Genomic DNA, 14,459 nt, shown 5'->3' on the forward strand with positions numbered 1-14,459 from the left:
GAGGAAAGAAACATTTCAGAAAAATCTTGGAATGGAAAATGTATCCAGGACATTTAGGCCCGGATTAAATCTGATCACAGATCATGTGCTGTGTGTCTTTTAAAGGCAATTTCCAACTGAGCAGACATATGCAGCGTTTACCGTGAAGGCGAATGAAACATTACCTTTAAAAGCTGCATTGCTTATAACGCGCGACCAGATTGAATCACGGCCTTAGCTCAAAACACAGGAAGGTTTAACAACCTCATCTTCTTCTTGCTGTTAAATAGTTTCCTAGTAGTAGATTTAGAAGTAGTTGATTTTAGGAGTGACGTGGACTTGGTGCCAGGCCTTTCCTGTGGACTGTATTTATCTACCTGGCCAACATGGCACTCCTATCCTCTCACAACACTCTCTTTCCAGACCCACAGTCTGGCTGAACGCCTGAGACGCACTCAACTCAATGTCTCTCGCTCTCTCTCATACCCCTCCTCCCTCAATCCCTCTCTCTCTGACCCCTCCTCCCTCAATCCCTCTCTCTGACCCTCTCTCTCTCTCTCTTAACCATTCTCTCTGACCCTCTCTCTCTCTGACCCTCTCTCTCTCTGACCCTCTCTCTCTGACCCTCTCTCTCTCTGACACTCTCTCTCTCTGACACTCTTTCTTTCTCTCCCTCTCTCTCTGACCCTCTCTCTCTGACACTCTCTCTCTCTGACACTCTTTCTTTCTCTCCCTCTCTCTCTGACCCTCTCTCTCTTTATTCAATTTTTATTTTATTTCTCTCTCTCACCTTTTCTTTCTTTCTTACTTCATTTCTTTCTTTAAAATCCCCCGACATCTCGCTCTCCTTTTCAATCTCTCCCTCTCTTCTTTCTCTCTCTCTCTCTTTCTCTCCCTTCTCCCCCTCTCCTCTCTGTGTCTCCATCAGGAGGTGGTTTATCTCAGTGCTAAGCTGAAGACCTTGGAGCACAGGCAGCAGCGGATCTCCGAGGTCCGAGCCAAGTACGACTGGCTGAAGAAAGAGCTGGAGCAGACCAAGCAGCACCTGATGTTGGAGCCAGAGAAATGGACCACTGAATGTAAGTTTATGCAAGTGTGTGTGTGTGATACTTGTACTGCAGTCACACACAAAACCTTGACACCTACAGTAATCTTGTTGATAATACCTTCTGTCTGGCTACACAGTCAAAGCCCCTACCTCGCTATAATATGGCTGTGGTGCACGCACGCACACACGCAAGCACGCACGCACACACACACACACACAATCTCCCCCTTGTCTCCAATATCAAATCTCTGTTCCATTGCTCAGACCTGTCAGACGGAGCATCATATAACACATAAGTACATCTCATAGCTGACATACCAGCTGATATTGATCCGTCTAATAAACTCATAAAGGCACATATGGCAGAGTTGGATTACACTCATAGCTGCTGGTGATATTTGTCAACAGAAGAAGTGGCACGCAATATTGGTTCAGTGCATTCGGAAAGTATTCAGACCCCTTCCCTTCTCCACATTTTGCTACGTTACAGCCTTAATCTAAAATAGGTGAAATATTTTCTTTCCCTCATCAATCTACACCTTTTCGCAGTGATTACAGCCTTGAGTCTTCTTATGACGCTACACGCTGCAGATCCTCTCAAGTTCTGTCAGGTTGGATGGGGAGGTTCACTGCACAGCTTTTCCCAGGTCTCTCAGAGATGTTTCTATTGGGTTCAAGTCCAGGCTCTGGCTGGGCCACTCAAGGACATTCAGAGACTTGGTTATGTGCTTAAGGTTGTTGTCCTGTTCATTCGCCCCAGTCTGAGGTCCTGAGCGCTCTGGAGCAGGTTTTCATCAAGGATCTCTCTGTACTTTGCTCCGTTCATCTTTCCCTCGATCCTGACTAGTTTATCAGTCCCTGCAGCTGAAAAACATCCCGACAGCATGATGCTGCCACCCCCATGCTTCACCGTAGGGATGGTGCCAGGTTTCCTTCAGAAGTGACACTTGGCATTCAGGCCAAAGAGTTCAATCTTGGTTTCATCAGACCAGAGAATCTTGTTTCTCATGGTCTGAGAGTCATTTAGGTGCCTTTTGGCAAACTCCAAGTGGACTGTCATGTGCCTTTTACTGAGGAGTGGCTTCTGCCAAGCCACTCTACCATAAAGGCCTGATTGGTGGAGTGCTGCAGAGATGGTTGTCCCTCTGGAAGGTTCTCCCATCTCCATAGAGGAACTCGGAACTCTGGAGCTCTGCCAGAGTGACCCGCATGTTCTTGGTCACCTCCCTGACCAAGGCCCTCTCCCCCGATTGCTAAGTATGGCCGGGTGGCCAGCTCTAGGAAGAGTCTTGGTGGTTCCAAACTTCTTCCATTCAAGAATGATGGAGTCCACTGTGTTATTGGGGACCTTCAAGGCTTCAGAATTGTTTTGGTACCCTTCCCCAGATCTGTGCCTTGCACAATCCTGTCTCGGAGCACTACGGACAATTCCTTCAACCTCATGGCTTGGTTTTTGCTCTGACATGCACTGTCAGCTGTGGGACCTTTTTATAGGTGTCCAAACAATTGAATTTACCACAGGTGGATTCCAATCAAGTTGTAGAAACATCAAGGATGATCAATGGAAACAGGATGCACCTGAGCAAAGGGTCTAAATAAGGTAAATAAGGTATTTCTGTTTTTTATTTTTTCGCTTTGTCATTATGGGGTATTGTGTGTAGATTGATGAGGGAAAAAAGGATTGAATAAATTTTAGAGTAAGGCTGTAACGTAACAAAATGTGGAAAAATGAAAGAGGTCGGAATACTTTCCACATGCACTGTAGATCTAGGAGCCTGGATCCTCTCCTCACATTTCAAGGCAGCATTAAGATATTGACTGACAGACCGAGCCCCGCTCAGGTAATACCTCCCATTCGTTCTATGCGTTATTGCCGCACTGCTGTCTATACTTCCAGGGGTATTGTCAGCTGTAATCTTGTACCCATTCATTTGAACTCCACTCTTAGATCTGCTATTGTTAGCTCAAAACAGAAGCCAACTGTGGTCTACTCACCCAGTGCTTTTGGTTCAAATGGGAATTCCACAAACTTGAATACCCCTCGGTTTTCAAATCAGGGCCTTGGCTTTTGCGCGATAGAAACCAAATCCCATGTAAGTCCGTTTATAGCATTTCATCATTGGTTACTCTGAGTTCCTCATATTGACATTGGCTGCGGCCTCAGGCCCTGTGGTGCTAACCTTGGAAAAGTAATTCCAATTTCTACTCATACTAATAGGGATAGACCGACCAAATGATGCAGTTCTATGCATTCTTATAGCCTTACCAACTATATCTATCATCAGACAGGGCCTGCAACCGCCTATTTAACGTAGATTGTTTGAGTTTCCATGTGACATTAAAAATCGTAAAGGACTTGGGTTGATACATCTGAACTTTAGGAGCTTACTTCCTAAACTGGATTACATCAAGATCTGGGCTATGCAGACGAATCCGGACATTCTGGTATTGACTAAAACTTGGCTCTCTGGGGACATTCTGGACTCTTTTTATTTAAAAAAATATATAATAAATAATATCTTTCCCTTGACAATTTTTTTGTTGTTACTATCTTTAAGACTTTTTGCACTCGAAAAGTTAACTAGTGTGTTGTCTTCTTTTACTAAATCAGAAGTTATTATCCTGGGTGACTTAAATTATGATTGGGAAATGCAAGCTTCAGACAATCTAAAAGATGTGTAATGATCTAAACCTGACCCAACTGGTGACTAAGCCTACACGGCCCAACCCAAAATAATCCCTCAAAGTGAACTCTAATTGAGCTTATTTTAACAAATACACCTAAGAAATATGTTCCTACTGTTGCCTTCACCCAAGACATTAGTGCCCATTGCGCAGTTGTTCGTGTTACAGATGTGAGAATAGAAAAATCTAAGCCTTGAGTCATCACAAAGAGGAACTTTAAAAACGTCAATGAACAGGCTTTATTTTAGTGACCTTCAGTTATCCCTGAAGTTGATTTAGCTTTGAGTCTTCAACACTATTGTGGATAATCATGTGCCCTTCAAAAAATGAAAGGTTAAAGGTAGATTTAATGCCTGGTACACTATGGAATTTTCAGAAGTCATTCATAAGAGAGGATACTTGGGTCAAGGCCAGGAACACAGGCTTAGGTCTGGGACTGGCAAGCTTTTAAGCAACTGAGGAATCATTGTGTAAGACAAACCAGAAAGGCTAAATCTGATTATTATGTAACCACTCTTTCGGGTTGTAATGGGAAACTGGCTAAATTCTGAAGGGCTCTACTTTCTCCTCTCTGCCACAACAAATTAATTCAGACACTTGCCTCATTACGGAAAAAAATGTCATCACTGATGCATTAAGCACCATTTTATTTCAGCGGACTATCGCTTTGAAAGAACGTCTAGCCTATTCAGAATGATATTGGGCTGGATGCTGATAGTGGAAATTAAATCAAATCACATTTTATTGGTCACATAAAATGTAGCGAAATGCATGTGCTTCTAGTTCCGACAGTGCAGCAATATCTAACATGTAATCTAACAATTCCACAACAACTACATAATACACACAAATCTAAGAATAATATATACAGTGCCTTGCGAAAGTATTTGGCCCCCTTGAACTTTGCGACCTTTTGCCACATTTCAGGCTTCAAACATAAAGATATAAAACTGTATTTTTTTGTGAAGAATCAACAACAAGTGGGACACAATCATGAAGTGGAATGACATTTATTGGATATTTCAAACTTTTTTAACAAATCAAAAACTGAAAAATTGGGCGTGCAAAATTATTCAGCCCCTTTACTTTCAGTGCAGCAAACTCTCTCCAGAAGTTCAGTGAGGATCTCTGAATGATCCAATGTTGACCTAAATGACTAATGATGATAAATACAATCCACCTGTGTGTAATCAAGTCTCCGTATAAATGCACCTGCACTGTGATAGTCTCAGAGGTCCGTTAAAAGCGCAGAGAGCATCATGAAGAACAAGGAACACACCAGGCAGGTCCGAGATACTGTTGTGAAGAAGTTTAAAGCCGGATTTGGATACAAAAAGATTTCCCAAGCTTTAAACATCCCAAGGAGCACTGGGCAAGCGATAATATTGAAATGGAAGGAGTATCAGACCACTGCAAATCTACCAAGACCTGGCCGTCCCTCTAAACTTTCAGCTCATACAAGGAGAAGACTGATCAGAGATGCAGCCAAGAGGCCCATGATCACTCTGGATGAACTGCAGAGATCTACAGCTGAGGTGGGAGACTCTGTCCATAGGACAACAATCAGTCGTATATTGCACAAATCTGGCCTTTATGGAAGAGTGGCAAGAAGAAAGCCATTTCTTAAAGATATCCATAAAAAGTGTTGTTTAAAGTTTGCCACAAGCCACCTGGGAGACACACCAAACATGTGGGAGAAGGTGCTCTGGTCAGATGAAACCAAAATTGAACTTTTTGGCAACAATGCAAAACGTTATGTTTGGCGTAAAAGCAACACAGCTCATCACACCATACCCACTGTCAAACATGGTGGTGGCAGCATCATGGTTTGGGCCTGCTTTTCTTCAGCAGGGACAGGGAAGATGGTTAAAATTGATGGGAAGATGGATGGAGCCAAATACAGGACCATTCTGGAAGAAAACCTGATGGAGTCTGCAAAAGACCTGAGACTGGGATGGAGATTTGTCTTCCAACAAGACAATGATCCAAAACATAAAGCAAAATCTACAATGGAATAGTTCAAAAATAAACATATCCAGGTGTTAGAATGGCCAAGTCAAAGTCCAGACCTGAATCCAATCGAGAATCTGTGGAAAGAACTGAAAACTGCTGTTCACAAATGCTCTCCATCCAACCTCACTGAGCTCGAGCTGTTTTGCATGGAGGAATGGGAAAAAATGTCAGTATCTCGATGTGCAAAACTGATAGAGACATACCCCAAGCGACTTACAGCTGTAATTGCAGCAAAAGGTGGCGCTACAAAGTATTAACTTAAGGGGGCTGAATAATTTTGCACGCCCAATTTTTCAGTTTTTGATTTGTTAAAAAAGTTTGAAATATCCAATAAATGTTGTTCCACTTCATGATTGTGTCCCACTTGTTGTTGATTCTTCACAACAAAATACAGTTTTATATCTTTATGTTTGAAGCCTGAAATGTGGCAAAAGGTCGCAAAGTTCAAGGGGGCCGAATACTTTCGCAAGGCACTGTACATATACATATATGGATAAGCAATGACAGAGCGGCATAGGCAAGATGCAATAGTTGGTATAAAATACAGTATATACATATGAGATAAGTAATGCAAGATATGTAAACATTATTAAAGTAGCATTATTAAAGTGACTAGTTATCCATTTATTAAAGTGGCCAATGATGTCAAGTCTGTATTCAAGCCAAATATCTTCAGCCTCCTGAAGTTGAAGAGGGGCTGTTGCGCCTTCTTCACCACACTGTCTGTGTGGGTGGACCATTTCAGTTTGTCTGTGATGTGTACGCCGAGGAACTTTCCACCTTCTCCACTGCTGTCCCGTAGATGTGGATAGGGGGTTCTCCCTCTGCTGTTTCCTGAAGTCCACGATTATCTCCTTTGTTTTGTTGACGATGAGTGAGAGGTTGTTTTGCTGACACTACACTCCGAGTGCCCTCACCTAATCCCTGTAGGTAATCAAGCCTACTACTGTCGTGTCGTCTGCAAATTTGATGAACAGGGAGTACAGGAAGGGGCTGAGCACGCACCATTGTGGGGCTCCAGTGTTGAGGATCAGCAAAGTAAGAGATGTTGGTACCTACCTTCACCACCTGGGGGAGGCCCATCAGGAAGACCAGGACCCAATTGCACAGGGTGCCGTGGAGACCCAGGGCCTCAAGCTTAATGATGAGCTTGGAGGATACTGTGGTGTTGAATGCTAAGCTATAGTCAATGAACAGCATTCTTACATAGGTATTCCTCTTGTCCAGATGGGATAGGGCAAATTGAAGTGGGTCTAGGGTGACAGGTAAGGTGTAGGTGATATGTCCCTTGACTAGCCTCTCAAAGCACTTCATGATGACAGAAGTGTGTGCTACGGGGCGATAGTCATTTAGTTCAGTTACCTTTTCCTTCTTGGGTACAGGAACAATGGTGGCCATCTTGAACAGGATGTACCCGTGCATCCTGGGATAGGGAGAGATTGAATATGTCCGTAAACACACCAGCCAGCTGGTCTGCGCATGCTCTGAGGACGCGACTAGGGATGCCGTCTGGGTCGGCAGCCTTGCGAGTGTTAACACGTTTAAATATCTTACTTACGTCGGCCAAGGAGAAGGAGAGCCCACAGTCCTTGGTAGCTGGCCGCGTCGGTGGCAGTGTTATCCTCAAAGCGGGCAAAGAAGATGTTCAGTTTGCCTGGAAGCAAGACGTTGGTGTCCGTGGCGTGGCTGGTTTTTCCTTTGTAGTCCGTGATTGTCTGTAGACCCTGCCACATATGTCTCGTGTCTGAGCCGTTGAATTGCGACTCCACTTTGTCTCTATACTGACATTTGGCTTGTTTGATTGCCTCGCGGAGGGAATAACTACACTGTTTTATTCGGCCATATTCCCAGTCACCTTTCCATGGTTAAATGTGTTGGTTTGTGCTTTCGGTTTTGCGCGAAGGCCGCCATCTATCCACGGTTTCTGGTTAGGGTAGGTTTTAATAGTCACAGTGGGTACAACATCTCCTATGCATTTCCTTATAACTTCACTCACCAAATACCTCAATATTATTATCTGAGGCTACCCGGAACATGTACCAGTGCGTGATCAAAATAATTTTTAAGCGTTGATTCCGATTGGTCAGACCAGCGTTGAATAGTTCTTAGCATGGGTACATCCTGTTTGAGTTTTTGCCTATAGGAAGGAAGGAAGGAGCAAAATTAAGTCGTGGTCAGATTTGCCGAAAGGAGGGCGGGGGAGGGCCTTGTATGCATCTCGGAAGTTAGAGTAGCAGTGTAGAGTTTTGCCAGTGTGAGTGCTGCAGTCAATATGCTGATATAATTGAAGCAGCCTTGTACTCAAATTTGCTTTGTCAAAATGCCCAGGTACAATGAATGCAACTTCAGGATATTTGGTTTCCATTTTGCATAAAGTCCAGTGAAGTTCCTTGAGGGCCGCCATGGTATTGGCTTGAGGGGGGTATACATGGCTTTGACAATGACCGAGGATAATTATCTTGGGAGATAATACGGTCGGCATTTGATTGTCAGGAATTCTAGGTCAGGTGAACAAAAGGACTTCAGTTTCTGTATGTTGTTACAATTACGCCATGAGTCGTTAGTCATGAAACATACACCCCCGCCCATCTTCTTCCCGGAAAGATGTTTATTCCTACCAGCACAACGTACAAAGAATCCAGGTGGCTGTACTGACTCCGACAGCATATCCCGAGAGAGCCATGTTTCTGTGAAACAGAGTATGTTACAATCCCTTAGGTCACTCTGAACATGGCAATTTACAGAAATTAAAGTCTTTGATAGCAATAGACAACAAGAAATCTACAGGGACCGACCAATTGGATCATGGTCTGCTTAAGTGTGCAGCGCCCATCATTGTTGTCTCAATAACCCACATTTTGTATGTAACATTATCAGGAAATATTCTAATAGTATGGAAAATCAGCTCGTGCTCCACGCCATAAGGGCTGTTAAAGTAGTGACCTTATTGCCTCATTTCAAGGCTTCCTTGTTAAGCTAAGATTCTTGAATCCTTGGTAAATGTACAACTTTGCTGTTTTTTTATCTGAGAAATGTATTTAGAATGTAAACCAATCAGGGTTTAGGCCTGGGCATAGCACTATTACAGTAGTCAATGCTTTAGACACAATAGTCACAGTGAGTCCAGCTGTGGTAAATTCAATTGATTGGACATGGTTTGGAAAGGCACACACCTGTCTATATAAGGTTCCACAGGTGACCAAGAACCCGATGGTCACTCTGACAGACCTCCAAAGTTCCTCTGTGGAGGAAATATATATATATATATATATATACACATACACATACATATTTTGGGGAAATTGTTCAAATAAAAAACTGAATAACTGAAACATAATTAGTCAGACTATATATATATATATATATATATATATATATATATATATATATATATATATATATATATATATACACACACACACATATATACACACACACACACATATATACACACACACACACACACACTGGGGCAAAAAAGGGGCAAAAAAGTATTTAGTCAGCCACCAATTGTGCGAGTTCTCCCACTTAAAAAGATGAGAGAGGCCTTTTCATCATAGGTACACTTCAACTATGACAGACAAAATGAGAAAAAAAAATCCAGAAAATCACATTGTAGGATTTTTTATGGATTTATTTGCAAATTATGGTGGAAAATAAGTATTTGGTCAATAACAAAAATGTATCTCAATACTTTGTTATATACCCTTTGTTGGCAATGACAGAGGTCAAATGTTTTCTGTAAGTCTTCACAAGGTTTTCACACACTGTTGCTGGTATTTTGGCCCATTCCTCCATGCAAATCTCCTCTAGAGCAGTGATGTTTTGGGGCTGTTGCTCGGCAACACGGACTTTCAACTCCCTCCAAAGATTTTCTATGGGGTTGAGATCTGGAGACTGGCTAGGCCACTCCAGGACCTTGAAATGCTTTTTACGAAGCCACTCCTTCGTTGCCCGGGCGGTGTGTTTGGGATCATTGTCATGCTGAAAGACCCAGCCACGTTTCATCTTCAATGCCCTTGCTGATGGAAGGAGGTTTTCACTCAAAATCTCACGATACATGGCCCCATTCATTCTTTCCTTTACACGGATCAGTCGTCCTGGTCCCTTTGCAGAAAAACAGCCCCAAAGCATGATGTTTCCACCCCCATGCTTCACAGTAGGTATGATGTTCTTTGGATGCAACTCCGCATTCTTTGTCCTCCAAACACGACGAGTTGAGTTTTTACCAAAAAGTTATATTTTGGTTTCATCTGACCATATGACATTCTCCCATTCTTCTTCTGGATCATCCAAATGCTCTCTAGCAAACTTCAGATGGGCCTGGACATGTACTGGCTTAAGCAGGGGGACACGTCTGGCACTGCAGGATTTGAGTCCCTGGCGGCGTAGTGTGTTACTGATGGTAGGCTTTGTTACTTTGGTCCCAGCTCTCTGCAGGTCATTCACTAGGTCCCCCCGTGTGGTTCTGGGATTTTTGCTCACCGTTCTTGTGATCATTTTGACCCTACGGGGTGAGATCTTGCGTGGAGCCCCAGATCGAGGGAGATTATCAGTGGTCCTAATAATTGCTCCCACAGTTGATTTCTTCAAACCAAGCTGCTTACCTATTGCAGATTCAGTCTTCCCAGCCTGGTGCAGGTCTACAATTTTGTTTCTGGTGTCCTTTGACAGCTCTTTGGTCTTGGCCATAGTGGAGTTTGGAGTGTGACTGTTTCAGGTTGTGGACAGGTGTCTTTTATACTGATAACAAGTTCAAACAGGTGCCATTAATACAGGTAACGAGTGGAGGACAGAGGAGCCTCTTAAAGAAGAAGTTACAGGTGTGTGAGAGCCAGAAATATTGCTTGTTTGTAGGTGACCAAATACTTATTTTCCACCATAATTTGCAAATAAATTCATTAAAAATCATATAATGTGATTTTCTGGATTTTTTTAATTCTCATTGAAGTGTACCTATGATGAAAATTACAGGCCTCTTTCATCTTTTTAAGTGGGAGAACTTGCACAATTGGTGGTTGACTAAATACTTTTTTGCCCCACTGTACATACACACACACACATATATATATATATATATATATATTTTCTTAATTCTTTATTTTATTTTCATATTGTATTATTCAGGGCACATTTAAACAAAAGACCTAGGTTTCAATATGTCCTCCCTGTTAAAGTAAAGGTTACATTTTCTTCTTATACAAAGATGCGGCTACAATGTGGATCAGATCAAATATGCATGCTTGTGCTTGTAAATAGTGTTTTTATGTACAGATGACAAAATTATGAAAATATATATTTTAGAAAGTGCCCATGTTGTACAGTATAATCTTGTAATTGTAATTTACCTGGAGCACCAGGTATAAACAAGGCTTCTGTCCCTGTCTCTATAACATGGGTTGTAACAAATGTCCTTCTTTCTGTCTCTGTCCGTCTCTCTGTTCCTGTCTCTGCCCCTGGTTGTAACATATTGTCTCTCTGTCCTCTCCCCATAGTTGACCTGCAGCAGACGTTTGAGGTGGACTCTCTGGAGTACCTGGAGGCTCTAGAGGTGATGACAGACAGACTGGAAACCAGGGTCAACTTCTGCAAGGCTCACCTCATGATGGTCACCTGCTTCGACGTCACCTGCTGCCGCAGGTAGACCCACGGACGGACCACACCTCCGCTAGGACTGTTAGGACTCAAGGGACTTGGAGCAGCTCGGATACAACAGCAGAGAGAGGGATGGAGCGGAGGGAGGGATTTCCTTGAGGAGGTGCAGAAGAACAAAGGCAGACACTAAAGATGAATATTTTTTTAAGCAGCGGGACAGGGAGCGAGGGAGAGAGAGGAAGAGAATTAAGAGGAGGAAGAGAGGGTGTTTTTTTTATTTTTAAATGAGGAGTATATCTCCCACCTGACAGGAAGAGCACTTTTACTGAGGAGTTGTTGGGGATGAAGTTTGTAAATAAAGTTGTGCTTGCTTTGAATAAGGACTGGCTGACAGACGGCTATAGACACGTAGGGAAAAAAAGAGAAAAGAACGACAGAAAAGAAAAGAAAACCAACCTTGTGTGTGAAAGACAAGTGCCTTGCGAACACTTCAAAATCGGAACCATTGCTCCTGTATTTGTGTACAGATGGTGCTAGCTGAAAAAAAGAAGAGATCTCAAAAGTAAAAAGAAGAAATAAGTTGTGGAAAGTAAAAACCACAGCTCTGTTTTACTCGGTGTTTCCTCCCCTGACTAGCTGTTCTCAGTGGCTTGTATTGTTCTGCACTAGTTAGGATTCAACTTTAGGAACTGCTACGTGTACGTTTTCTATACCTCTTTTAAAAAATTCTCTGAAGACAGTGACACCACACAGAGTGCTTTAGGGGATAGGAAATTATGTATAAGGACGGACAAGACCCGGGGAAGGGAGGTGGTGGTGGTGGTTTATCTTATGACCCATTGATTTCATTGTCATCCCTCAGGCTATGGTAACTGAAGTATTCAGTCGGGGGTTCAGGCCTAATACACACCCACCACCCACCCGTCCCCTAACGATGATCAAGAGGTGCAGAGAGACATCAGCTAGAAAGGAGGGGAGATGGAGGGATGAACAAAGGCTAAAAGAAAATGTTACCATTAGGGGAACATCATAATAACGACCATAGAAGGGGATGGGTGTGACCATGTGATTAATGGGTTAAAGGGACACTGCTCTATTCTACAGGTCAAAAAAATGGGGGACATTGAGTTTAAATATGAGTGTAGAGGAAAATGTCCCATTCACTCTGCTTGGTGCCACTGTCGTGGTGCATTCACTTTCATAATAGTTTGGTGCTTGAGACAGTTTCAGATCTAAATGTTTGTATACACATACATACATATATATACACATATACACACACATACATACATACATATATATATATATATACACAGTTGGAGTTATTTTCACTCGTTTTTCAAACACTGCACAAATTTCTTGTTAACAAACTATAATTTTGGCAAGTCGGTTAGGAAAACTACTTTGTGCATGACACAAGTCATTTTTCCAACAGAAGTTTACATACCCTAAGTTGACTGTGCCTTTAAACAGCTTGGAAAATTCCAGAAAATTATGTCATGGCTTTAGAATCTTCTGATAGGCTAATTGACATAATTTGAGTCAATTGGAGGTGTACCTGTGGATGTATTTGAAGGCCTACTTTCAAACTCAGTGCGTCTTTGCTTGACATCATGGCTGATTTCTTCTGTTATTCCCAACACCTCAGAAAAACAATTGTAGACCTCCACACGTCTGGTTCATCCAATTTCCAATCGCATGAAGGTACCACGTTCATCTGTACAAACAATAGTACGCAAGTATAAACACCATGGGACCACACAGCTGTCAAACCGCTCAGGAAGGAGACGCATTCTGTCTCCTAGAGATGAACGTACTTTGGTGCGAAAAGTGCAAATCAATCCCAGAACAACAGCAAAGGACCTTGTGAAGATGCTGGAGGAAACGGGTACATAAGTATCTATATCCACAGTAAAACGTGTCCTATATCAACAAAACCTGAAAGGCCGCTCAGCAAGGAAGAAGCCACCGCTCCAAAACCGCCATAAAAAAGCCAGACTACAGTTTGCAACTGCACATGGGGACAAAGATCATACTTGTTGGAGAAATGTCCTCTGGTCTGATGAAACAAAAATAGAACTGTTTGGCCATAATGACCATCATTATGTTTGGAGGAAAAAGGGGGAGGCTTGTATGCCGAAGAACACCATCTCAACCGTGAAGCACGGGGTTGGCAACATCATGTTGTGGGGTGCTTTGCTGCAGGAGGGACTGGTGCACTTCACAAAATAGATGGCAGAATGAGGGAGGAAAATTAGGTGGATTTACTGAAGCAACATCTCAAGACATCAGTCAGGAAGTTCAAGCTTGGTCGCAAATGGGTCTTCCAAATGGATAATGACCCCAAGCATACTTCCAAAGTTGTGGCAAAATGGCTAAAGGACAACAAAGTCAAGGTATTGGAGTGGCCATCACAGAGCCCTCACCTCAATCCTATAGAACATTTGTGGGCAGAACTGAAAAAGTGTGTGCGAGCAAGGAGGCCTACAAACCTGACTCAGTTACACCAGCTCTGTCAGGAGGGATGGGACAAAATTCACCCAACTTATTGTGGGAAGCTTGTGGAAGGCTACGCGGAACGTTTGACCCAAGTTAAACCATTTAAAGGCAATGCTACCAAATACTAATTGAGTGTATTTAAACTTCTGACCCACTGGGAATGTGATGAAAGAAATCAAAGCTGAAATAAATCATTCTCTCTACTATTATTCTGACATTTCACATTCTTAAAATAAACTGACCTAAAACAGGGTATTTTTACTAGGATTAAATGTCAGGAATTGTGAAAAACTGAATTTGACTTAGGTTGTATGTAAACTTCCGACTTCAACTGTATATATACACATATGTATGTGTGTGTATATATACACACATATGTATGTGTGTGTATATATACATATATGCAAATGTATGTGTATATATATATGTATGTATATATATATATATATATATATATATATACACACATACGTATGTGTGTGTATATATACATATATGCAAATGTATGTGTATATATACACATTTGTAATGTGTGTATTTACAATGGGGCAAAAAAGTATTTAGTCAGCCACCAATTGTGCATGTTATCCCACTTAAAAAGATGAGAGGCCTGTAATTTTCATCATAGGTACACTTCAAC

The 14,459-nt window shown here is 42.3% G+C and overlaps 1 protein-coding gene across 4 annotated transcripts in view; it reads left to right on the forward strand.

Annotated features, from left to right (window-relative positions):
• LOC110505332 (kinesin-like protein KIF26B) overlaps positions 1 to 12,681 on the forward strand; it is a 167,776-nt gene extending 155,095 nt beyond the window's left edge. For all 4 annotated transcript variants that reach the window (XM_021584510.2, XM_021584512.2, XM_036962479.1 and 1 more), the window contains exons 18-19: positions 908 to 1,058; positions 11,221 to 12,681. In XM_021584510.2, the coding sequence (XP_021440185.2) occupies positions 908 to 1,058; positions 11,221 to 11,369 (300 nt within the window). In that variant the 3' untranslated portion in view covers positions 11,370 to 12,681. The remainder of the gene's footprint in view (positions 1 to 907; positions 1,059 to 11,220) is intronic.
• Positions 12,682 to 14,459: the final 1,778 nt, after the last annotated feature.

The sequence above is a fragment of the Oncorhynchus mykiss genome, chromosome 25, assembly GCF_013265735.2.
Source record: "Oncorhynchus mykiss isolate Arlee chromosome 25, USDA_OmykA_1.1, whole genome shotgun sequence".
Lineage (NCBI taxonomy): Eukaryota > Metazoa > Chordata > Actinopteri > Salmoniformes > Salmonidae > Oncorhynchus > Oncorhynchus mykiss.